The sequence below is a fragment of the Caretta caretta genome, chromosome 2 (genome assembly GCF_965140235.1).
Source record: "Caretta caretta isolate rCarCar2 chromosome 2, rCarCar1.hap1, whole genome shotgun sequence".
In the NCBI taxonomy this organism is placed as follows: Eukaryota; Metazoa; Chordata; order Testudines; family Cheloniidae; genus Caretta; species Caretta caretta.
This window is the reverse complement of record NC_134207.1, coordinates 237,122,400-237,149,103: the sequence shown is the minus strand read 5'-3', so window position 1 is coordinate 237,149,103 and position 26,704 is coordinate 237,122,400. Positions and strand designations below refer to the sequence as shown.

The 26,704-nt window shown below is 43.9% G+C and overlaps 1 protein-coding gene and 1 long non-coding RNA gene across 4 annotated transcripts in view; one reads left to right on the top strand and one right to left on the bottom strand.

Moving 5' to 3' along the window:
• Positions 1-130: 130 nt before the first annotated feature.
• LOC142071215 (uncharacterized) lies at positions 131-9,723 on the bottom strand. The gene is made up of 2 exons (XR_012667267.1): positions 9,578-9,723; positions 131-1,159 (listed from the first exon to the last, which is right to left on the bottom strand). It is a non-coding gene; the product is annotated as an uncharacterized LOC142071215 (long non-coding RNA).
• A 5-nt stretch (positions 9,724-9,728) lies between these two features.
• Positions 9,729-26,704, top strand: part of MASTL (microtubule associated serine/threonine kinase like) — a 41,414-nt gene continuing 24,438 nt past the window's right edge. Inside the window, exons 1-8 of one of the 3 annotated variants that reach the window (XR_012667266.1) lie at positions 9,729-10,064; positions 17,560-17,697; positions 19,251-19,390; positions 20,469-20,557; positions 21,190-21,296; positions 21,641-21,785; positions 23,576-23,748; positions 24,377-25,630. Coding sequence is in view for 2 of the 3 variants with exons in the window: in XM_048837815.2 (XP_048693772.2) it covers positions 9,894-10,064; positions 17,560-17,697; positions 19,251-19,390; positions 20,469-20,557; positions 21,190-21,296; positions 21,641-21,785; positions 23,576-23,748; positions 24,377-25,630 (2,217 nt within the window). In the remaining variant the exon portion in view is untranslated. The remainder of the gene's footprint in view (positions 10,065-17,559; positions 17,698-19,250; positions 19,391-20,468; positions 20,558-21,189; positions 21,297-21,640; positions 21,786-23,575; positions 23,749-24,376; positions 25,631-26,704) is intronic. The other 2 variants (XM_048837815.2, XM_048837816.2) reach the window with 2 other exon arrangements.

Genomic DNA, 26,704 nt, shown 5'->3' with positions numbered 1-26,704 from the left:
ACAAAGTACAGTCAAATGCACAAAATAAAGTTCCCAATCCTGGAAAACACTTTACTTAGGAGGACTCTGTCCCACCCTCCATCAACTTACGTAATCTCGGTGACCTCAACAACAAAAACACTGTTTTAGATAAAATATAAAACATATTTATTAACTACAGAGAGAGAGATTTTAAGTGATTATAAGTAGCAGACATAGAGATCAAAGTTGCTTACATAGGAAAAAGAAATAAACTTGCAGTCTAAATTCTACAGACTAAGTTAGGTTTGAATCAAACAGCTTCTCTCACTCTAATAGAGGTTACAGGCAGCTTACAGTTCCTAATACATAGGCTGCATTCCCTCTCACCCTGGGACAAATCCCCTCAGTTCAAAGTCTTTGTCTTTTAGATGATCTTACAGCTGTTGAGGTGTGGGAGGAGAGAGGCCAAGTGATGATGTCACTGTCTCTCTTTTATACTTTCTTCCAGCTGCTAGAAAAATCCTTGCTGTGACATGGGGTTTAGGTACCCCTCATTGCATATGTGCCCTCTCTGAGGTGATTCTGGGAGAGTAGATTTTTCTTGGTGGGTCATCAACACATGTCTGGCTGGTCCTGATGTAATTCTGTCTTGTCAATTGCTCCTTTGTTGTCACTGAAAGACTGGCTGTAGGTATCTCCCAACCTCACAACATATTTTAACAACACTTCATAACTTCACATGCAATTCAACAAGATAATAATGTTCAACAGATCAAGACCTTTTAAATGATACCTCACTCACAAGGCATACTTTGTACAAAACATATCATAATCATACCACAGTGGTGTATATGTGGGTTCCAGGGTGCTATTTTGAGGTACAGAGTGTCACACACACATTTGTGAATTTTGTTTAATGTAAAATTAATTTTTTCAGTTGTTCAGAAATCCTTAAATCTGTTAATTTAACAAAAGAACATTTTCCAAAAGAAACCTTACTTTTTCCTTATGTCTTTTCAATCATCAGCACTTGTCTGGAGTGGCTTGCTTGAAATCCTCATGTATGCTCCCTTTCATAAGATGTAGCTCAGATGAGTAGTAAGTACCAAGAGGATATCAGATAGGCCATGTTGTCACTGAGAAGCATCTAAATAGGCTTTTTGTAAATCCTAAAGACTGTTTCCTATTCTCAAAGTACCTGGAATTTGAAGATGAAAGTTCATGTTCCAACTAGCTTCTTTTCGGCATTCAAAGAGGAAATTATGGTGGATTTTAGATGGGTTATTCTGAAAGGAGTTGGTTTTATACTTTTGCTATTATTAGTCTATTACAGGGGTTCTCAAACTAGGGGTTGGGACCCCTCAGGGGATCCCGAGCTGCCAGCCAGCACCCCAAATCCCACTTCGCCTCCAGCATTTATAATGGTGTTAAATATATAAAAAAGTTTTTTTAATTTATAAGGGGGTTCACAGTCAGAGGCTTGCTATGTGAAAGGGGTCACAAGTACAAAAGTTTGAAAACCACTGGTCTATTAAGTGTGTAAGAGTAGGTCCAATAAAAGAAATTACCGTGTCTCCCTCATATTGTAGGACCAACACGGCTTCAACCACACTGCAAACAACTTCTAACATTTGTATGAAATGCTGAGTATTTTCATTGTTGCAGAACATCCATTCAGAGCTTTAAGAAGTACAAAAAGAGTCTAAATAAGTAAACTATACTGACACATAGGTCCTGATTTTGCAGTGATAGCCACATTCCTGATCCCAGTCAATGCTGCTGTAGTGGCAGGTGGAAAATAGCTGCTGTGATGAAGTGAGCTGTAGCTCACGAAAGCTTATGCTCAAATAAATGTTAGTCTCTAAGGTGCCAGAAGTCCTCCTTTTCTGTTTGCTGATACTACTTGATCATCTAACAGTAAGTGAGGAATGCACAAGACTTCCAAGTTAAGAACATGAATGACAAATGGGATATACATTCTGTAGACAATAAAGCAAATACAATCTCTGTCAACTACCACAGTTGGCATAGACAGTTATTATATGAGGTAGTTTAATGGACATTCAGAAGGAGAGGTGGTTCATTTGGATAGTTATAAAGGACAGTTGATTTTGGAGATATTTACTGAAGGGCATTTATGAGCTAGTTAGTAACAGTTATATTGAGAGGTTTCAGAATAGCAGCCGTGTTAGTCTGTATTCGCAAAAAGGAGTACTTGTGGCACCTTAGCCCTGGTCTACACTAGGACTTTAGGTCGAATTTAGCAGCGTTAAATCGATGTAAACCTGCACCCGTCCACACAATGAAGCCCTTTATTTCAACTTAAAGGGCTCTTAAAATCGATTTCCTTACTCCACCCCTGACAAGTGGATTAGCGCTTAAATCGACGTTGCCGGCTCGAATTTGGGGTACTGTGGACACAATTCGATGGTATTGGCCTCCGGGAGCTATCCCAGAGTGCTCCATTATGACTGCTCTGGACAGCACTCTCAACTCAGATGCACTGGCCAGGTAGACAGGAAAAGAACCGTGAACTTTTGAATCTCATTTCCTGTTTGGCCAGCGTGGCAAGCTGCAGGTGACCATGCAGAACTCATCAGCACAGGTGACCATGATGGAGTCCCAGAATCACAAAAGAGCTCCAGCATGGACCGAACGGGAGGTACGGGATCTCATCGCTGTTTGGGGAGAGGAATCTCCCCAAACAGCCGCTCTGGGTCAGAGCCCCAAACATGCCGCTTCTATGATGAGCTGCATGCCATTTTAGGGGGTTCAGCCACCACTACCCCAGCCGTGTTGTTTGACTCCTTCAATGGAGATGGAGGCAATACGGAAGCAGGTTTTGGGGGCGAAGAAGATGATGAGGAGGAGGAGGTTGTAGATAGCTCACAGCAAGCAAGCGGAGAAACCGGTTTTCCTGACAGCCAGGAACTGTTTCTCACCCTAGACCTGGAGCCAGTACTCCCCGAACCCACCCAAGGCTGCCTCCTGGACCCAGCAGGCGGAGAAGGGACCTCTGGTGAGTGTACCTTTTAAAATATTATACATGGTTTAAAAGTAAGCATGTGAAAGGATTACTTTGCCCTGGCATTTGCGGTTCTCCTAGATGTAGTCCTAAAGCCTTTGCAAAAGGTTTCTGGGGAGGGCTGCCTTATTGCGTCCTTCATGGTAGGACACTTTACCACTCCAGGCCAGTAACATGTACTCGGGAATCATTGTAGAACAAAGCATTGCAGTGTATGTTTGCTGGCATTCAAACAACATCCGTTCTTTATCTCTCTGTGTTATCCTCAGGAGAGTGAGATATAATTCATGGTCACCTGGTTGAAATAGAGTGCTTTTCTTCAGGGGACACTCAGAGGAGCCCATTCCTGCTGGGCTGTTTGCCTGTGGCTAAACAGAAATGTTCCCCGCTGTTAGCCACAGGGAGGGGGGAAGGTTGAGGGGGTAGTCACGCGGTGGGAGGAGGCAAAATGCGACCTTGTAACGAAAGCACATGTGCTATGTATGTAATGTTAACAGCAAGGTTTACCCTGAAAGAGTGTAGCCACTGTTTTATAAAATGTGTCTTTTTAAATACCGCTGTCCCTTTTTTTTTCTCCACCAGCTGCATGTGTTTCAATGATCACAGGATCTTCTCCTTCCCAGAGGCTAGTGAAGCTTAGAAAGAAAAAAAAACGCACTCGCGATGAAATGTTCTCCGAGCTCATGCTGTCCTCCCACACTGACAGAGCACAGACGAATGCGTGGAGGCAAATAATGTCAGAGTGCAGGAAAGCACAAAATGACCGGGAGGAGAGTTGGCGGGCTGAAGAGAGTAAGTGGCGGGCTGAAGAGAGTAAGTGGCGGGCTGAAGAGAGTAAGTGGCGGGCTGAAGAGAGGGCTGAAGCTCAAATGTGGCGGCAGCGTGATGAGAGGAGGCAGGATTCAATGCTGAGGCTGCTGCAGGACCAAACCAGTATGCTCCAGTGTATGGTTGAGCTGCAGCAAAGGCAGCTGGAGCACAGACTGCCACTGCAGCCCCTCTGTAACCAACCGCCCTCCTCCCCAAGTTCCATAGCCTCCACACCCAGACGCCCAAGAACGCGGTGTGGGGGCCTCCGGCCAACCAGCCACTCCACCACAGAGGATTGCCCAAAAAAAAGAAGGCTGGCATTCAATAAATTTTAAAGTTGTAAACTTTTAAAGTGCTGTGCTTAAAGTGCTGTGTGGCATTTTCCTTCCCTCCTCCACCACCCCTCCTGGGCTACCTTGGTAGTCATCCCCCTATTTGTGTGATGAATGAATAAAGAATGCATGAATGTGAAGCAACAATGACTTTATTGCCTCTGCAAGCGGTGATTGAAGGGAGGAGGGGCGGGTGGTTAGCTTACAGGGAAGTAGAGTGAACCAAGGGGCGGGGGGTTTCATCAAGGAGAAACAAACAGAACTTTCACACCGTAGCCTGGCCAGTCATGAAACTGGTTTTCAAAGCTTCTCTGATACGTACCGCGCCCTCCTGTGCTCTTCTAACCGCCCTGGTGTCTGGCTGCGCGTAACCAGCAGCCAGGCGATTTGCCTCAACCTCCCACCCCGCCATAAACGTCTCCCCCTTACTCTCACAGATATTGTGGAGCACACAGCAAGCAGTAATAACAGTGGGAATATTGGTTTCGCTGAGGTCTAAGCGAGTCAGTAAACTGCGCCAGCGCGCCTTTAAACGTCCAAATGCACATTCTACCACCATTCTGCACTTGCTCAGCCTGTAGTTGAACAGCTCCTGACTACTGTCCAGGCTGCCTGTGTGCAGCTTCATGAGCCATGGCATTAAGGAGTAGGCTGGGTCCCCAAGGATACATATAGGCATTTCAACATCCCCAACAGTTATTTTCTGGTCTGGGAATAAAGTCCCTTCCTGCAGCTTTTGAAACAGACCAGAGTTCCTGAAGATGCGAGCATCATGCACCTTTCCCGGCCATCCCACGTTGATGTTGGTGAAACGTCCCTTGTGATCCACCAGAGCTTGCAGCACTATTGAAAAGTACCCCTTGCGGTTTATGTACTCGGCGGCTTGGTGCTCCGGTGCCAAGATAGGGATATGGGTTCCGTCTATAGCCCCACCACAGTTAGGGAATCCCATTGCAGCAAAGCCATCCACTATGACCTGCACATTTCCCAGGGTCACTACCCTTGATATCAGCAGATCTTTGATTGCGTGGGCTACTTGCATCACAGCAGCCCCCACAGTAGATTTGCCCACTCCAAATTGATTCCCAACTGACCGGTAGCTGTCTGGCGTTGCAAGCTTCCACAGGGCTATCGCCACTCGCTTCTCAACTGTGAGGGCTGCTCTCATCTTGGTATTCATGTGCCTCAGGGCAGGGGAAAGCAAGTCACAAAGTTCCATGAAAGTGCCCTTACGCATGCGAAAGTTTCGCAGCCACTGGGAATCGTTCCAGACCTGCAACACTATGCGGTCCCACCAGTCTGTGCTTGTTTTCTGAGCCCAGAATCGGCGTTCCACCGCATGAACCTGCCCCATTAGCACCATGATGCATGCATTGGCAGGGCCCATGCTTTCAGAGAAATCTGTGTCCATGTCCTGATCACTCACGTGACCGCGCTGACGTCGCCTCCTCGCCCGGTATCGCTTTGCCAGGTTCTGGTGCTGCATATACTGCTGGATAATGCGTGTGGTGTTTAATGTGCTCCTAATTGCCAAAGTGAGCTGAGCAGCCTCCATGCTTGCCTTGGTATGGCGTCCGCACAGAAAAAAGGCGCGGAACGATTGTCTGCCGTTGCTCTGACGGAGGGAGGGGCGACTGACGACACGGCTTACAGGGTTGGCTTCAGGGAGCTAAAATAAACAAAGGGGGTGCCTGTACATCAAGGAGTATTTCAGGCAGGACTTCACGGAGGGTTCCAATAAGAAATGGTGCACCTAAGTTACCGTTCTTATTGGAACAAGGAGATTAGCCTGGCCTCTGATTGATACATGGCTAGATTTACCTCGCTGCACCTTCTCTGTGAGTGACTGCAGTGTGACCTAGAGGAATGAGTCCCCTAGACAGGGGAGGAGGCAAATGAGTACAAAACAAATCTGGTCTATTTCTTGTTTTGACCCACTCCATCTATCTTTTACATCTTTGGCTGGCAGCAGACGGTGCAGAAGGACTGCATGCCATCCACATCTCATGGCTGCTCGGCAGAAGATGGTACAGTACGACTGCTAGCCATCCTCATCTCTTGCCTGCCTGGCAGAAGATGGTACAGTACGACTGCTAGCAGTCCGTATCGCCTGCCCGCTCACCATAAGACGGTTCAATAGGACTGACTGCAGGACTAAAGAGAATGACCTGGTCAAGTCACTCCAAATTTAGTCCCTGCGCCCATGTCTGCCCAGGCGCTCCCAGCCGACGTGGCCAGGAGCACTTCGGACACGACGAGGACGACTACCAGTCGTATTGCACCGTCTGCTGCCAGAAGGCAATGGGTTGCTGCTACTGTGCAGCAAAGCCGTACCGCGTCTGCCAGCACCCAGGAGACATAGGGTGACGGTTATCTGAGCGGGCTCCATGCTTGCCGTGGTATGGCGTCTGCACAGGTAACTCAGGAAAAAAGGCGCGAAATGATTGTCTGTCCTTGCTTTCACGGAGGGAGGGAGGGAACGGGGGCCTGACGATACGTACCCAGAACCACCCGCAACAATGTTTTAGCCCCATCAGAGTGCCCCATTGTGACTGCTCTGGACAGCACTCTCAGATGCCCGATTGTTTGCTGTTGCTCTGACGCCGGGAGGGGCGACTGAGGACATGGCTTACAGGGTTGGCTTCAGGGAGCTAAAATCAACAAAGGGGGTGGCTTCACATCAAGGAGTATTTCAGGCAGGACTTCACGGAGGGTTCCAATAAGAAATGGTGCACCTAAGTTATTGTCCTTATTGGAACAAGAAGGTTAGCCTGGCCTCTGATTGATACATGGCTAGATTTACCTCGCTGCACCTTCTCTGTGAGTGACTGCAGTGTGACCTAGAAGAATGAGTCCTCTAGACAGGGGAGGGGGGGAAGCAAATGAGTACAAAACAAATCTGGTCTATTTCTTGTTTTGATACACTCCATCTATCTTTTACATCTTTGGCTGGCAGCAGACGGTGCAGAAGGACTGCATGCCATCCACATCTCATGGCTGCTCGGCAGAAGATGGTACAGTACGACTGCTAGCAGTCCGTATCGCCTGCCCGCTCACCATAAGACGGTTCAATAGGACTGACTGCAGGACTAAAGAGAATGACCTGGTCAAGTCACTCCAAATTTAGTCCCTGCGCCCATGTCTGCCCAGGCGCTCCCAGCCGACGTGGCCAGGAGCACCTCGGACATGACGATGACGGCTACCAGTCGTACTGTACCGTCTGCTGCCAGAAGGCAAGGGGTTGCTGCTACTGTGTAGCAATGCCGTACCGCGTCTGCCAGCACCCAGGAGACATAGGGTGATGGTTACCTGAGCGGGCTCCATGCTTGCCGTGGTATGGCGTCTGCACAGGTAACTCAGGAAAAAAGGCGCGAAACGATTGTCTGTCCTTGCTTTCACGGAGGAAGGGAGGGAACGGGGGCCTGACGATATGTACCCAGAACCACCCGCGACAATGTTTTAGCCCCATCAGGCATTGGGATCTCAACCCAGAATTCCAATGGGCAGCGGAGACTGCGGGAACTGTGGGATAGCTACCCACAGTGCAACGCTCCGGAAGTCGACTCTAGCCTCGGTACTGTGGAAGCGCTCCGCCAAGTTAATGCACTTAATGCACTTAGAGCATTTTCTGTGGGGACACACACACTCGAATATATAAAACCGATTTCTAAAAAACCGACTTCTATAAATTCAACCTTATTCCGTAGTGTAGACATACCCTTAGAGACTAACAAATTTAGCTAAAAGAAAAGGAGTACTTGTGGCACCTTAGAGACTAACCAGTTAATTTGTAGCTCACGAAAGCTTATGCTCAAATAAATTTGTTAGTCTCTAAGGTGCCACAAGTTCTCTTTTTCTTTTTAGTTATATTGAGAGGCATCTGAGGAAAAGAGGATTGCAACATGGTCTAACTGGGGACAATCATGAAAGCCATGCAGTAGGGAGTGATTACATCCACGGATAATTGCTCCCCAACTAAAATCTCTCCAATGCATCATCAAGGATCTACAACTTATCCTGAAGGACGACCCATCACTCTCACAGATCTTGGGAGATAGGCCAATCCTTGCATACAGACAGCCCCCCAACCTGAAGCAAATACTCACCAGCAACCACACACCACACAACAGAACCACTAACCCAGGAACCTATCCTTGCAATAAAGCCCGTTGCCAACTGTGTCCACATATCTATTCAGGGGACACCATTATAGGGCCTAATCACATCAGCCACACTATCAGAGGCTCGTTCACCTACACATCTACCATGTGATATATGCCATCATGTGCCAGCAATGCCCCTCTGCCATGTACAATGGTCAAACTGGACAGTCTCTACGTAAAAGAATAAATGGACACAAATCAGACGTCAAGAATTATAACATTCAAAAACCAGTCTGAGAACACTTCAATCTCTTTGGTCACTTGATTACAGACCTAAAAGTTGCAATTCTTCAACAAAAAAACTCCAAAACCAGACTCCAACGAGAGACTGCTGAATTGGAATTAATTTGCAAACTGGATACAATTAACTTAGGCTTGAATAAAGACTGGGAGTGGATGGGTCATTACACAAAGTAAAACTATTTCCCCACGTTTATTGCCCCTTCCGCCCCAGTGTTCCTCAGACGTTCTTGTCAACTGCTGGAAATGGCCCACCTTAATTATCACTACAAAAGGTTCCGCCCCCCTCCTGCTGGTAATAGTTCACCTTAAGTGATCACTCTCCTTACAGCGTGTATGGTAACACCCATTGTTTCATGTTCTCTATGTATATAAATCTCCCCACTGTATTTTCCACTGAATGTATCCAATGAAGTGAGCTGTAGCTCACAAAAGCTTATGCTCAAATAAATTTGTTAGTCTCTAAGGTGCCACAAGTACTCCTTTTCTTTTTGCCAATACAGACTAACACGGCTGCTTCTCTGAAACCTCTACATTAACAGTGAGCTCTAAAGTTTGTCTGCTTTACCAACAGAAGTTGGTCCAGTAAAAGATATTACCACGCCTACCTTGTCTTACTAACAGTATGTACACATATACACACACATATCTTCCCCTACCTTGCCTTACTTTAACAAACTGCCTCACATTTACACTTAGACTAATTTATTATTAGCATAAACACATCTTCCTAAGGTGTAAGGTATTGGATTTTTCCGACCATCATCAGTATTTTCATGTACTTCAGTGGTCCAAAATTCAGATGAAAAAATCAGTAAAAACTGCATAAGAGCTTTTGTAAAACTTGGCAATTTTTCAGCAAAAACTGAAAATGAAGGACCTTAATTACACGACACGTAGGGGCAGTTGTAACAGGATGTTAGGTGTTGTTTACATTACAGGCAGCTGCACTAACATATTTATTGGAAGCAGTTGTATTGGGATTGGTTGCATTGGGGTCAGTTGCAGCGAGGCATTAGAGGCAGAGTTGCATTGGGGTCACTTACATTTAGAGGCAGAGTTGCAGTGCGTTCAGCTGTACTGAGACAGACCAGTCCCACTGGTCAGAACCAGCTTTCCTTGATTCCCCAGATCTTACACGTTCCCCAATGCTCCCGCTAGACTGGTCACTGCGCATGCGCTCGTATTTCACCCTTCCCCTTATCACTCTCACGCAGACTCTCGGGAAGTCCTGCCCACCTCCCGTGCCTGCTGCTGTCAGTTGGCCAATGACGTTACCCGCAGGTGGGGCGGGGCTTAGCTTTGAATTGGCGCGGGGCACGCAGCGGTGAAGGGGACAGTCGGAGAGCGCGGAGTCGCGTGATGGGGACGGTGGAACCCGCGGCTGAGGAGAGGGGCGCCGCGCGGGTGAGGCGCATCGCGGTGCCCCGGCCGCCCTCCATCGAGGACTTCACCATCGTGAAGCCCATCAGCCGGGGCGCCTTCGGGAAGGTCTACCTGGGCCGCAAGGGGGGGAAGCTCTACGCTGTCAAGGTGAGAGCGGCGGGGCTAGGGCCCGATCCGCTGCGGGGGAGCAGTTCATCGCTGCTCCGGTTCCCGCAGTCACACCCGGAGCGCAACGGGCTCAGCAGGGCCCAGCGCTGCCCGCTGCAGCCGGGACCCCGATAGCCCGGCAGCCAGCTCGCAGTCCCCGGTGATCGCCCTCCCGTCTGGGCCCACGTTAGCCCTGGGCAGGGGAGCCGCGGGCTCGCAGTAGCTTGACTAGCTCGTCCCCCTCCCGCTGGGAAGAGCTGGGAGGGGTGGGGCGTGGAGCCGCCGGGGGAGAGTCAGGCCGGCGATGTGCCAGTCTGGGAGGTCTGAAGCTGAGGCGTGGGCCCCAGACCTCAGCTGGGCCCGGCTCCTGCGCGCTCTGTTGCGCGGCGAGTGCGTGTTGCTGGCGGCCAGGCCCCGGCCTGAGGGGGCGGCTGCAGGGGGGTCGCGGCCTGTGGCGCGCTGGGCGGGCGCAGGAGCCGTGAGTCGGGCTGGGTTCAAGGAACAGGTTGCTGGGCTGGAAGAGCTGGGCCGGGCTGCGCTCAGCAAACCGGAGCTCAGACCCGAGAGGAAAAATGAACTCTCGCTGCTGGGCCCAGTCAGGGGTCCGTGAGCAGCAACGGGGCGTGTGCAGGCGGCTCCTGTTCCAGTGGTGCCCTGGCTGACCCCACTACCCCTTGTTTGTTGTGCCCTGCGGTGGTCTCAAGGCAGACTTGTGCCTGGAACTTTGTGTTGTCTCTGTCTGCCGTCCCCGCAGCTGAGTGGCTCAGGCCTGGTCTACACGGCAGTGTGCGCTCCCCTTGATTTAAGTTGCCCACTACTTTGACTTAAGGCTATGCCTACACTATAGCATATGGTGGCAAAACTTACATCGCTCAGAGGTGTGAATGTTCCACCGCACTGAGCAACATAAGTGCTTGTGTGGACAGGGCTGTCAGCTGGAGAGCTTCTCCTGCCCACATAGCTTCTGCTGCTCACTGAGGTGATATTTTTTTTTATGCCAACGGGAGATGTCATAAATATAAAGGGAAAGGTAAACCCCTTTAAAATCCCTCCTGGCCAGAGGAAAAATCCTCTCACCTGTAAAGGGTTAAGAAGAAGAAGGTAACCTCGCTGGCACCTGACCAAAATGACCAATGAGGAGTCAAGATACTTTCAAAAGCTGGGAGGAGGAAGAAAACAAAGGGTCTGTGTCTGTGGTATGCTGCTTTTGCTGGGGATAGACCAGGAATGGAGTCTTAGAACTTTTAGTAAGTAATCTAGCTAGGTATGTGTTAGATTATGATTTCTTTAAATGGCTGAGAAAAGAATTGTGCTGAATAGAATAACTATTTCTGTCTGTGTGTCTTTTTTGTAACTTAAGGTTTTGCCTAGAGGGGTTCTCTATGTTTTGAATCTAATTACCCTGTAAGGTATCTACCATCCAGAGTTTACAGGGGTGATTCCTTTACTTCTATTTACTCCTATTTCTATTAAAAGTCTTCTTGTAAGAAAAGTGAATGCTTTTTCATTGTGCTCAGATCCAAGGGTTTGGGTCTGTGGTCACCTATGCAAATTGGTGAGGATTTTTACCAAACCTTTCCCAGGAAGTGGGGTGCAAGGGTTGGGAGGATTTTGGTGGGAAAGACATGTCCAAACTACGTTTCCCAGTAAACCCAGTTAGAGTTTGGTGGTGGCAGTGGATATTCCAAGGACAAAGGATAAAATTAATTTGTACCTTGGGGAAGTTTTAACCTAAGCTGGTAAAAGTAAGCTTAGGAGGTTTTCATGCAGGTCCCCACATCTGTACCCTAGAGTTCAGAGTGGGGGAGGAACCTTGACAGGAGAATTCTCTCCTGTTAGCATAGAACGTCTTCACCAGACACACTATGCCGTCACGTCTCCCATTATGGTCTCATCCGCCACGCCAGGATGTTAGGGCAGAAACACTCTGGCAAGAGGAATGGATAGCTATTATAATCCCCAACCAGTCCCTCCTCACCAATCCCACAATTTGCCTGCCTGGTTTTGACCTGCCTCGTCGCCAATGGTCCCTGTTGAACAGGTTCCAGACTGGGCAAGGTCTCTGTGCAGCCAACTAGTATTGCTGGGGCCTTCATGACAGCCCTTTGTGCAGCTGTGGCACAACGCAGATGATGACTCACGTTGTTGAATGCCTGCTGACTAGGTTCAGTGGTGGCCTAGAACAGGGGTGGCCAACCTGAGCTTGAGAAGGAGCCAGAATTGTCAGCAGCTCCCCCCCACCTGCTCCCAGCGTCTCCCCCCCCAACAGTACCACCACCACCCCCCACACCTCCCGATCAGCTGTTTCCTGGCGGGCAGGAGGCTTGGGAGGAGTGAGGGCATGGAAGGGGTGGAGTGGGGGCAGGGCCTGTGGCAGAGCCAGGGGTTGAGCAGTGAGCACCCCCTGGCACATTGGAAAGTTGGCACCTGTAGCTCCAGCCCCGGAGTTGGTGCCTATACAAGGAGCCGCATATGAACTTCTGAAGAGCCGCATGGGGCTCCGGAGCCACAGTTTGGCCACCCCTGGCCTAGAGAACTGTATCGTGCCACTGAAGATGCCATCGCTTAGCTAGACGACTATGCAGACACTAAATAAACCAGACGCGCTGCAGCGGCACAGCTGTATCTGTACAGCTGCATTGCTGAAGCGCTGTATGTATAGACATACTCTAAAACTCCATCTCTGAGAGAGGCATAGCGCTTAGGTTGATGAAGTTAGGGCAATGCAGTGCCTACCTAGACATTGTATTACTTACTTCGCCTGTTAGCTGTCAGCACAGCCTGGAGCCCTACTGCCAGGACTGACAGCCCAGAGCAAGTATACTCCCATAAACTTCTCAATTCCCTTTTTCATATTGAGTAATCTCAAATTGACAGAATTCCTTTCATTAGCTAACAGGATCTAGGGGGCTGATTATTTTCAGTGTTGGGAAATTAGTGTCTGAGACTGGGTCTTTTGGAATTATGGTTTTGGGGATGACATACCCTTAACTGATATATTGCACAGATGGAATGCTCACACAAACTTTCATTATGATCATTTTGTTTGGGTTGCTCATGGGGGTAACTCTGTTAAGCTTTTGATTTAAAAATCAAACAAAAACCAAAAAACCCCAAACATGAAAGAAATTAGCACACAAAGGAAAAGGTTCTTATTAAGTTGGATGAATCAATGTATCAACCTTGAATGTAGTATACCTGTGTGTTTACGAGACATTTCTTTATAAAAGCTCTGATCCTGAAAATGTTTATGTACATACTTAACTTTACTTGCATTAAAATCAATGGGGCTACTCACAGTAGTAAAGTTGAGCGCATGATTAAGTGTTTGCAGAATTGATGCTAAACTGTTGTAATATATTTTGAGAGCATTTAATGCCTTAATGGTTGGCTTCTCGTAAAACAAGAATGGCTGTATTGGGCATACCAGTAGTCCATTTAGCCCAGTCTCCTGTCTTCCAACAGTGGCCAATGCCAGATGCTTCAAGGGGAATGAACAGGGAATTAATCTACTGATGGATGGTAATCTCCAGTGTATGTTTTATACCAGTTTGAATTTGTTCTTTAGATAAGTTACTCCTGGGGGAATTCTCCGCCAAAAAATGAAAAATTCTGCTCATATTTTAAAACTCTACAAAATTCTGCATATTTTAGTTGTCAAAATAACACAATATAATCATGCCAGTTTCAATTATTTTGGTAATTTATTTCAAATTTTGAAATATACCTGTCAGCCAGTATATCTCTAACAATATAGACCCAAAAAAATGTATTCAGGTAGTGTTGTTGGGTTGTTTTGGGGTTGTTGTTGGTTTTTGTTTTTGTTTTTTGTTTTTGTTTTTTTGACAGATTCCTTACTAGGCATATTAATAAAGAACTTTGGGGAATTCATTTAAACTGAAATACAGAAATGTATTACCCTCACCCTTCAGAAGCAGTGCAAAGGCTTGGGGGAGTCAGGAGTAATGGAGGGGCTGAGGGAGAGGGAAGGAGCCTGGGAGTGAACCTGGAAAGTTGTTGGGTGTGGGTGGGAGAAATATGGAACAGGTTTTTTAGCAGGGAGGTGAAGAATCATTGGGGAGCCTCCCCCATTCAGACCCTGGCTGACCAGAAGCCTCTTCTGTTCAGTCAAGCACATCTACCCCCATCCCGGGATGTCAATCTATGACACCCACCCTCCCAGCAGTCCCGTATACCCTCACTCTGTCTGGCCTAACTTGGGTCCGCGGGTAGGGTGCTGTGATGAATGCAGTTGGCTTCTAGCTATTCTAGCACCACAGTGGCCTCTGGTGGGTGAAATGTGGAACTGCAGCATTTCTCAGGTAGAATGTATTTTCGGCGGGGCGGAGGAATCTGCATTGGATTTGAATTGTGCGCGTGCGCAGTGGCACACAATTCCCCCAGAGTAAACCGTAATGGCAGAGGATATGTTTGATGCAATATGATATTGTTGCTGAAGGTCAAAGTTAACAAATGTTGTATGCAGTGTAGTTATAGCCATGTTGGTCCCAGAATATTAGGCAAGATAGGTGGGATAGTATCTTTTATTGGACCAACATCTGTTTGTGTGAGAGAGACAAGCTTCTGAGCCACAGAGGGCTCTTCTTAAGGTACCTCAACCCACCTTGTCTCACAGTTAACAAAGACAGCTATTTGTCACCATGAATTGCTTGTGTTTGCTGAGGCTTTCTCCTGAGAAGACCAACATTTGTTAGATTACTTTTGATTATGAAATTGACATTTCATTTTTCTTACTTATGCAGAAATTTAGATTTTTTCCACTGCAAAATTAGCCAGTTAAGGTTGGGATATTTTACTGACATACATTTTACTTATCACAAATGTACTCTTTTCACTGCATGTAACTTCTTTCCATAGAGGATAGCAGTATTGCTTAATTGCAGAGGCAAGATTTCTACACTTAAAATATTTTTCTTTAGAAGACCCAGTCATAATTCTAACTAAATTTTGCCATACGTACTAAGAAATGGGTAGTTTCACTACTGATATTACCTCCTTTGAAAAAAGTTGTCCACACAAATATTATCTTCAATATTTTAATATAAAATTAAGTTAGCAAACCATTTAAGACATTACAGTGAGTATTTGAGTATTTCTGTGTTTAGCTTCTTGGAGGTTTAAAAATCCTTCCCTCCCATGATTCAGTCTTAGACTTAATGCTGTTTAATGTTCAATAAGTAAGGCCCTACTTAACTGCGATATTGTGGATTCTACAGGTGGCTGACAGCAGAAAATCACGGAAAAGTAATAATGGACTTTATTACTGCAAATAATAAGGTCTGTTATTGCTTTTCCACAATTTTCCATGGCTTGTCTGCAGTTCAGGCCCCTCCCAACCCCCCAACCCCCCGTTTTTAACAATCATCCCACAATTTAAGTAGGGCTTTATCAATAAGTATTCTACATTGAATCTCTAATTATACGTTATATATTTTACCAATGGCTGCACACACTAGTTTGAAACTGAGCATTGATTTCACATAAAACTTAAAATAAGTTAGCTTATTACTGGCAACTAGGGAAGGAAAGCAGTGTCCACGTAAATGAAGGATGTATCCTGCAAGAATTTAAACCTTCTAAACTGGATGACTGGTTAGAAAGTAAATTTAATGCTTGCTGTCATCAGAGAAATTTTCCAACTTACAATGCTTTTAGAGGAGACTTTACATAATGAAAAATTAACTTTAAGTTTAGTATCTGTCTGCACTTTTTAGCCCTCTAAGTGCCCCATGTGAGTTGAATACATCTCTAGAATCTATGACATACAGCAAGAAGCTTCAGCTAACTAAATTAGCAATCCAAGATTTTGAGTTAACATTAAAGTTGAAATGTGTGTATACCAAAGAATGTTAAAATTAAAAGAAAGAAATACACTAATTTAGTGGTTCTCAACAGTTTTCCCATTGGGATCTCCCTTTCATTACTTGGAACCTTCTCCCATTATAAATATGTCAGGATGATCATGAGTCTCAGGTTAAGAACCAATGGCCTAAGCATTTAAACATTGGGAAATATAGAAGGAAGATAAATATTCAAATCCTTACAGTTCATATAATCCCTTAAGTAACATACGCATTAAATATCACATTTTAAAATCAACCTTAGCCATCCTTGTATCCTTGTCCAACTTCAACATATTGATTAGAAACCGTGTTAAACCCCCCAATGTAAATGATACACTCAGAGTTACGAACACCAGAGTTACAAACTGACCAGTCAACCACATACCTCATTTGGAACTGAAAGTATGGAATCAGGCAGCAGCAGAGATGACACACCCCACACCTCCCAAAAAAAAGCAAATACAGTATAGTACTGTGCTAAATGTAAATTACTTTAAAAAGGGGGATATTTAAAAAAAATTTTTTTTGACAAGATAAGTAAACTGTTTCTGTGCTTGTTTCATTTAAATTAAGATGGTTAAAAGCATTTTTCTTCTGCATAGTAAAATGTCAAAGCTATATTAAGTCAATATTCAGTTGTAAACTTTTGAGAGAACAATTACAAATAACCTCCATTCCTGAGGTGTTTGTAACTGAGGTTCTACTGTACACTTTAGGCTACAGGTCCTCACTAACCATCACTGGCTTAATTGCTGTCTTCTAGTTCACTGGCTTATGTTTAAGAGATAGGGATATTTATATTGCCCCTTGCCCTCCATTTAAAGGCAATCAGTCCTTCCCTGACTAGTATGTTAATGAAGCAGAAAGCTCATTCCTCCTCCAGTTTTCTTGTACAAAAATGTCACTGCTCTTTCCCTATGCATCCTTCCAATATGAGAAAAGCACAACTGCCAGATACACATCACATCTAGGCTACACGCTTAAGAACATCCTGTTCATCATACCAGGCTGCTGTGTTGTTTACCAGGAAGTGGGAGCAGGGTCAGCATTTCTGCAAATGTTGTAATTCATTTGTGGTCAATGATTTTAAAACATCCATTATTTGTGATAAGCATGTTCCTGTTGAATAGTGGGTGGGTCTTGGCTGGCAGATTTAAGGTTGTTTTGGAATGTGCAGTGTAATATTTTATACTTTTTCATTTGAAGTGGTGTGAACTGTGAGTGTGTCTGAGGTTTCTTCTTCCTTTAACTATTATTTGCATATTTTAAGTGCATATTTTTGTCTGTAATAGTCCTTGGTACACATTCACAAATAATTAAACCTTATTGTTACTTTTAAATTCCAGTTACTAGTTAAATTTTGTATATTTTAATTTCCTTTTTCTAAAAATAGGGGGACTAATGCAGTGCTTAGGAGCTCTATAAAGTCCCCTCTACTCCACCCCTAGACCTAAAACCTCAATAACCTTAGTAAAGCTTTATTTATATTACAAATGCTTTGCAGATATAGCTATGCTGGCAGAGTCCTCTAGTGTAGATGTAGCTTATCCTTATCAGCATGTGTATTCTGAAAATAAATGAGTATGGCAAATTATTACTGTGAATTCATTTCTACATGAATTTTTTTACAGGTGGTCAAAAAAGCAGACCTGATAAATAAAAACATGGTTCACCAGGTCCAGGCAGAGAGAGATGCATTGGCTCTCAGCAAAAGTCCTTTCATTGTACACTTATACTACTCACTTCAGTCAGCTAACAATGTCTATTTGGTGAGTAAATGGTTTACTTTGCTTTAAGACAGCTTTGAAAACATAGTGGAGAATGAAGTTCATTAGAAGAATTGTAATGTTTGAAAATATCTTGCAATAATGAGGATTGGGTATTTGAGTAATTTCATTTCACTTCTCATCCAATATGAGGTCTTAACTAGAGTAGTTATGTGGGATTAATATCTTCCTTCTCCCTGACTCCTTTTAACCCCCCTTTCTTTCTAACAGAGTCCTTCCATGTAGCTAACCTGGTCAAGAATGCCTAGCACAATTTTGGGTCCAAAATAAAAATGAGCCACATATTTAAGAAGACTGTGGGTTCAGAGTGACTGTGTGTGTGCCTTGAAAAATATCCAGTAAATCACTAACAGTAAAATGTATGCTCTTGCTGCCAGTACTTAGCAGAGTTAATTGGGGTAGGTGAGAACAGGATGATTGAAGGATAAAATAAAGACTAGCACAGGCTTCTGACAGGCTGTTGAGATAAATATAGGCCAAGTCTTCCTCTGTGGTAGAACCAGCAATTTAACACTCCCTCCCCAAAACTTGGAGTAGGATTTGAGCAGGGTCCATACAAGAGGTGCCCCAGCTATGCAGAAGGGTTTTGGACCCATACTTTTTTAAATGAAAGCCTAGATTCTGCCAGAAGTGATGAGGAAGACACTTTGTTGACACAAAAAGCTTCCTTCTTACTATTGGTGAGTGGATTTGTGAAATCTTGCTTTTGTGAAACATGCTATTCTCTTAATATCTGTAGTATTGATTAAATTTAATGCAAAATTAAATGCAAGATGAATTGAATGTCTTTAGACACTGCAATAGCATTAATATTGGTTTGGGCAGCCCAAATAAATTACAATTTAAAAAGTTAACCTTTTAAAATACATTTAATGCAGGATCATATTCAGACCATTTGTTATTGCCCCGATTATGTCAAGGAAAAACAGAGCTCAATTTTTTACATTTGGGCCTTTAAGCATGCTCATAATTACAGACTCTCTAGTTTCTTGAATGCACAATTACTCTAATCATATACATAATCTTGGGATTTACTCATCTCTGAAAATTTGGGCCTGGATTTTGTATTCTGTACTTACATTTTCAAAATACAATCATTAAGATACTTTAAACTTGATAAGACAGATATTTTGTGAAACTTGGGATCAATTATCCTTGACTGACACTGAATTTTGCTTAATCAAATTATATTTCCTATCATGGGAAGTGTTATTTGTAATCAGTCTAACCTATTGAAAAGCTGACCAGGGTTACAAAAAGAAGCAATAAAAAGCTTCTATGTCCATCAGAGCAATGTTTTATTGGCCAGGTCATCTGGATTAAGTCTTCTAAACAGAAAGCAATATAATTAAACATTGCTTCCGTGACTTGCCTGGGAAATGAGTTAAACTACCACAAGAATTCTTTTATCTGCTTTTACCCCATGTGAAATGCTCCTTTCTTGAAAAGAAAAAAGGTAGCTCATAATTGTGTATTCTTAAATATCTCAACCAAAAATAAAGATTCATTTTAAACATGAAATCTTTCAATGGCAGGTGATGGAATATCTTATTGGTGGAGATGTCAAATCTCTTCTCCACATATATGGCTATTTTGATGAAGAAATGGCAGTGAAGTATATTTCTGAAGCAGCATTGGCTCTTGATTATCTTCACAGGCATGGGATAATCCACAGGTAAAAATCTAATATGCAGTTTTATGACTGCAAATCAATAAATTGTTTGTTGTTAAAGCTCATTTTATGGTATGAGCATGTAATCCTTGTGGAGTCCAGTTCTCACGTCATCAGCCTCTAACTATTGAGTGTCAATTTGTGAATATCCATCCCTAGCATAGTTTTTGAAGGGAGAGGGAACTTTTAGTCTTTTTTTTTTTTATTCGTCCCTCAAAGAGAATAAGAAGAGGAACTTGCCTACTTTGTCCCCAGTGCCCCCTGAAGGCTCCCACGTCTGTGGGAAGATTGGGGAGAAGAAGGGAGGGACTCCTCTTCTCTGCCAGTGATGAAATATTCTCTTCAATTTATATTACTACAGCACTTCAAGGAATATATTTTGAAATCTATAGCCAATTGCTAGTAATGCTTAATGTCAAATGCTAGTATGTACTAATAATTTGGTAGTCCTCAGTGAGACAGTTTGACATGCTCCCCAAGAAATTAAAATTATGCGACACACAAATCTTGTGGCATATATTTCAGGCTACATGATGTTCTTTGCATGTTTAATGCGAAGAAACGTTTAATTTTCTAACACAGCTCTAGAATCTGAACTTAAAATTGGTTTTCTAATGGGAAATGGGCTCTAATATTGATGCTAGAGAACTATGAATGCCCCCATTGTTGGTTGAGTAACTTCTTTCTACTTTCAGAGTAGCAGCCATGTTAGTCTGTATTCGCAAAAAGAAAAGGAGTACTTGTGGCACCTTAGAGACTAACCAATTTATTTGAGCATAAGCTTTTGTGAGCTATAGCTCACTTCATCGGATGCATAAAAGTGGAAAATGCAGTGAGGATATTTTTATACACACAGACCATGAAAAAATGGGTGTTTATCACTTCAAAAGGTTTTCTCTCCCCCCACCCCACTCTCCTGCTGGTAATAGCTTATCTAAAGTGATCACTCTCCTTACAATGTGTATGATAATCAAGGTGGGCCATTTCCTTTTCTTCTTTCTACTTAATGCTTTCTCCTCCCTTCTTTCTTATGCTCAATTGTCTATACTCCAATCTTATTTCAGTACCTTTATATCTGCAGGGACCTGAAGCCAGACAACATGCTGATTTCTAATGAGGGCCATGTTAAATTGACAGACTTCGGGCTCTCCAGAGTTACTCTGAACAGAGGTGAGATGTGGATCAATGAGTCTGTGGTTCCTCAGTGGTTTCTAAATATCATGTTTTAATATTCTTGATATTTTACATTCCAGTGGCATGTAGGGGGCCCAATCAGAATCAGGGTCCCGTGAGCCAGGTACTGTACAAATATACCTAACTGATATTTCTAATCAGTAACCAGTACAGTAGAACCTCAGAGTTATGCCCCAGAAGGTACACTCAGCACCATCTTACCTCAAAATTGCTGGGATCTCTAAATTATTTCATCATTTTAAACAAATCAGTGGAAAGTTCTTACAAACATTTGCCTCCGTTTTGAACCTTTGCAGTATGGTATTGAAAACCTGAAAATGAAACTGACTTCAGTGGTTTTTATGGTGAGAAATGCAAAAAATAAACAACATAGTGAAATCTAATTGGACTTTGAAAAATCTTTTGGGTTTAATAATATAAATGTGATGAATGGTATAGGTAAAGAAATAGCTTGTGTAAAATTCGGAATTAAGTGAGATGTCCCCTAATTTGGTTTACATGGCTAAGCTTTTCTTTTCACTGAATTTAAATACTGTTAATGACTGAAATTTTTCATTTATTGATTAATCCAGTAAAAAACTGACACTGCATTAACTTGTAAACTTTAGAGATAAATATGATGGATATCCTTACTACACCATCAATGGCTAAGCCTAAGCAAGATTATTCGCGCACTCCAGGACAAGTGTTGTCTCTCATCAGCTCTCTGGGTTTTGTAAGTAATCTAGTTATTTGTTAGTTTTCTTCAAACTGCTTGCATTTAAGGTAATGAGAAGAACTTAAGTTGGAGTAATGAGGCTTTTCCGTGTCTCAACTGACCACAGCCGGTAGCATGTTTTATGATTGGACTGTTCGTGCCTTTGACTTGAGTGTTCTAGAGGCTACTTTTGACCTTACTCCAGATAAGTGAATTGACAGATTTGGGATGTGATTTCAGCTGAGTTCCAATTATAATTTAACTTTGAGTAAATTTAAGACTACATTTTCAGCTACAGATGTTCTGTACAAACTTTAATCCATTTATTAAAACTTTTAATAAAGTTTCTATCATTTTGATAGTACACTCCAATCGGCAGGAAAATGCAAGGACCTAGTTCAAGTCCCATGTCTACTGATGCTTTGCAATTTTCTCGAGAATTGGTTTCTCCCATGTCTGTTGGCCAAAAAGATTATACTCCTGTTTCGAATAAACTATTGAAGTCATGTAAGTACTGAAAATATGTAAGTATAACAAGTCATGTAATAAGCAATGCCATCAACTTGCAGGTTTTTAACTTGACCAACTGCTTGAATGGATCCAGTCATAGGGCTTACATCTCTTCCAAAAGACAATACCTTCAACAACATGATGCCCTCTAACACTTGTTACTCCTGGGGGAATTATGTGCCAAAAAAAATTCTGTGGATAATATTTGAAAATTCTTCAAATTTTATTGGTCAAATAATGTGGAGGCTCCAGTGTGGCAGTGGGGAGCCCAGGCCACTAGGTGCACAGAGGTGAGGGATCACACTGCAAGCCTGCCCACACCCCCGGAGACTCAGGCTCAGTGGTGAGGCTGCACCCGACCCTGACACTACAGTGCAAGGCCCAGACCTGCGCCAGAAACACCCCGGGGCCCTGTCCCTCCACGGGCGCACCAGCTATTGTCAGGTAGACTCAGCTGGGCAGGATCCAAGTACATGGATGGGTTTCATATGGGGGGGATCCAGGTGAAGGTGGTTGGGGCTCAGCAGGGGGGAATCTGGGTATGGGGTTCAACGAGGGGGTCTGAGTGCAGTTGGTTGGGGCTCAGTGGTGTGGGGGGCTCATCGGGGTGGTCCAGGTGTATAGGGGTGGGGCTCATTGGGGTGAGGGGTTGAGTGCAGGGAGCTTCAGTGGGAGGTGGTCTGGGTGCAGGGGTAGAGGTCTGGATGCAGGGGGGAGGGACTCGGCAGGGGTCTGGATGCAGGAGGGGTAGGGCTGGGTGCAGGGTGGAGGCTTAGCGGGGTTGTGGTTTGGGTGGGGGAGGGTGAGGATTGTTAGGAGGTCCGGATGCACAGGGAATGGGCAGATGGGATAACAGCTCCCTGTACAGGGAGCCCTCAACTCATGGCTGAGGAGTGATAGGAGCAGGAAGCGAGGAGAGGGGATGTGGAGCCTGGGGAAGTTTCCGGGGGTGGGTCTGACCTGCCCACGGCCGCTCTGTGCTCCCGCTGGGACTAGCAGCTGGGGCATCCCCAGCAGCAGGGGAGGTTCATGAGTGGGGGTTGTTTGGGGGTGGAGGGATCTGGATGCATGGGGGAGGAGTCTGACCCATGCACCTCCTCCCCCCCACCATCACACACAGTGATATACCTCTCTGTTGGCTGCTCTGGGTGCCCAAAACTGTGCACCCGCACTGCTGTTGAGGAGGCACATGACCGCTCTTGCAGCTTCCTTTTATTTCCCCATCGGAAAGTAAATTTTCTGCGGAGAAGCAAAGAAATCTGCAGCAGACGTGAATTCTGCATGTGCGCAGTGGCACAGAATTCCCCCAGGAATAACTAGTCTGGGTTGTTTGTTCAGTGCTGACTCCAACTGAAGTGTTTTTCCTACTGGATCACTAATGCCAGGTTTTGAATCTGAATGTACAAGCCAGTACATATGACAGTACACAAATGACATATTTAAATCAAGAAACAAACACTAATCCAGAAATGTTACATCACATTTGCAGTGCAACTAAGTTAGTGTTGCTTTGGGTGCCTTAAAATTTGAATAGTCTTTGGTGTCTTGATATTCCAAAACAGAAATGCAAAAGATGGTCACTGCAAAGCTAGTGTTGGTAAATCATACCTTTTCAAAAATGAAGAAACTTATTGTACAGGAGAGGTGCTGAGAACAATTCCTACATCACTTGAAATTATGGATGATTATCTTCAGAGTAGTGCTCAGATTTGGTATGAAGCTGGTTAATGTACACTACATATTTCAGTCAAAATTTGAACTACTATTCATTATTTTTCCTTTCAAAGGTCTTGATGTTGCTGCCTTAAATCCTGGGATGCCAGTGAGGAGTTTAACTCCAACTCTCCTTCAATCTAGGAAGAGATTTGGTACCTCCAGTGCCAGTAGCCACTCACGTACGCACATGTCCAGTATGGAATCAGAATGCTGTAGTAGCCCCAGGTGGGAGAAAGATGTACAGGTCAGGACTACTTTATTTCTCCAAGATAACTCGTATAACAAATGTAAGGGTTCCCATACACTGACCATACAGCTTTTCGAAGCACTTTCCCCCTGCCCACTCCTTTTCTCCCTCCCCCCAATTACTCCAAAGGCTTAGGTAGAATGGGTTAGATACACTTTGAGTAGCTCTGCCCGTGTTCTCTTTTTCAGCCAAATGCTCATCCTGAGCAGCACAATGAGAAAGGAAATTAGACTCCACCTCCCTACTGCCCTGCAGCAATGGGAATGGAAGAAAGCCTGCTGACAGGAGACCTTAGCCTGATCCTGACTCAGCTTTGTAATCAATGAGGCTAACAGTTCTGGGGGCATAGATGGCCAGCATAGTGGGCAAGCTTCATTTCTAAACAAAATCAGACTGTCACAATGGCTGATTCCTGTTCGATTTTTTCAGTTACTTGTTTTTTAGAATACGTTTGTAGTGACTCTTTGTAATCCGATGTCGTAATAAATGTTTCATGTTAAATTGCAGTTTTCCATTAAGGTGGAAATAAAGTATTTTCAACCCAGGTCATGAAAGGGCATATTTCTGTAATGCTGTAATTTTATAATTCCTAGTATTTAAAAAAAATTAATGTGCTTATTTCCAGGAAACTGAAGATATACTGTGTTCTGGAACAGGCAAAGGAAGTAATAATGCATCAGAAAAGCTTTCTAATACACAAGTACTGAATGCAAAAGACATTACAGCCTTAAAGAAGAAGGAACTTGAGTTTGCCATCTCTCCCATCGGTAGCAATGACTCTGGCTGCAGGCATGATGCAAAAATTGAGCATTTTGATGGAGGGGACACTCCTGTGACTGCATCAGATGTGAAAGATCTAGTCAGAAAATGTCTTTCTGAAAATAAGGCTTGGGAAGAAAAACTTGTTGTGGAAAGAACTGGTGTGGCTAATGAGACAGGAAAATCTTCCAATCGCCAGCAGTCATACACATGGTTGGTTGACCCTTCCAAATGCATCAAAGAGGAGGACATTCTTGAAAAGCCAGGTGTAAAAAGAAGCTTTGAACTAGTTGACACCAGTCCTTTTCAAGAACTTAACTATGTCAAAAAAAGCAATGCAGAATATAAACGCGGCTGTCAAATCTCAGAATTTCAGGCAAACCAGAGCACAGGTTTAACAACGGAAATCCAGTGTTTAATGCTTTCTGGTGGTGGAGGTCTACAGGAGACCCATAAAAATGAAGAAAAAGCTAAGGACTCCATCTATAGGAAGCAAACATCAGAAAAGTCAGCCACTCCAATAATAGCTAAGAATCTTATGCATGAGCTAAATGCAGATTGTGAAAAAGACAGTAAAAAGGAATATATTAACTCTAGTTTCTTATGCATTGATGATGAAAAACCTCTTGGAATCTTGAGTGCAGACTCTGATTTATCCTTCCCTGAAATTTCTGTTACAGAGAGTCATTTAGAAAAGCAGCTTTCAGACCTGGATAAGAGTATTAAAGAACTTTCCTTTGAGGAGTCAAAAACTGAGGACATGTCAGTAATGTCGTCCTGTTGTAAAGATGCCTCACCAAGAGGTGAGGAAGAGAATGTTGTCCAGGACAGCAAGCCTTTGTGCCATGAACAGGATAACGTCCTGAAATGTTTGGTTGAAACTCATACTGACATAATCTCTTCTCCGTCAGAGGAGATGATGAAAGCACTGAACCTCCTTAAAAAAAATGTTGTAGCTTTTCGAAGTTATAACAGTCCAATTAATGTGTCCAATGCATCTGAGCCATCAAGAATTAGCCTGGCTTCTTTAGATGTGATGGATCTCTCTCCTGCTTGTAGTGGCTCTTACCCCATGGCTATTACCCCAGCACAAAAGGGAAGATCTTATAGGGTTTATCAGGTATGTGTCCAAGTGTTGTAGTGGTAACTAGTATGTACATGTGTTCATTGATTAAATTATTTAATATTCTAGTATGAAAGAATCGAACAAAGGCAAGCAGAGAGAGCTTTTCAAAAGGTCAGACTTCGAGTGGATGCACATGCATTGCCAAAATTATTGCCTTTCAGCAAGAGTGTAGCGACACTCACTCATCACCCACAATTTGGCCTCTGAAAAATGCTGTCTCAGTCTGCCCTTCTGCAAGGGAAGATCCTTTGCTCAGAACTAGGCAAGGACAATTAAAAAGGGATGTACTCCTTTACTTTTGTCTCACTACACACTCTTGGAGCAGTGAGACATTTCCTTTGGGCCACTTATTGTGGGAGTCTTTAGGTTTTCTGTTGGCCTGTGTTTCTTTCTTGACTCTTCTTTTCCTAGTGCAGTATGAATGCTGCTGAGTGTTTGGCAGTTGCTGTTCTGCTTCATGTTTTGTCTCCCTTTGTTGTTGATGCTGTGATGCATTCTGTCCGTTTCGATTTAAGAGCATGTCACTATGACTGATGCAAAGAAAAACTTCTGTATGCAGGGTGTGAAGTTTTCATTTTGACTGCAGTAATCCTAATTATATTCACAATTATATAAATACATAAGTTTACTGTTGAAATATGTATAGCCCTGCTGTCTGGACTTTAGAGAAATCACTGTTATATTAAGTAGCCCATAGGAGGAAGGAACGGTAAGACTGTGTTTCAGTCCCCAGTGGCTGCTATTGTATTATTATTGGGTGTTATGAAAGCTTAATCTAGTAATAGTAACTGTAACTGTTGCTAGGAAGGGGGAGCTGATCTAGGAGAGAGGGAATTGTTTAAATGTTCTCAGTGTTAAGCAGTATGTGCTGAATGTCCCTGGCAGACTAAAGGAGAATATTCAATGTATTAACTTTTAAAAACCCACTTTTTCTTTCCTTGAATATCTGACCTTTTTTTGGATTGCTAGCTCCTGCTTTACTGTGAAATCACATCAACCATGAAACTTAGCTGTAGCATGGAGTTCAGCCTGCACAGAGTTAGGGCAGCAACTGCTTTATCTTCTATA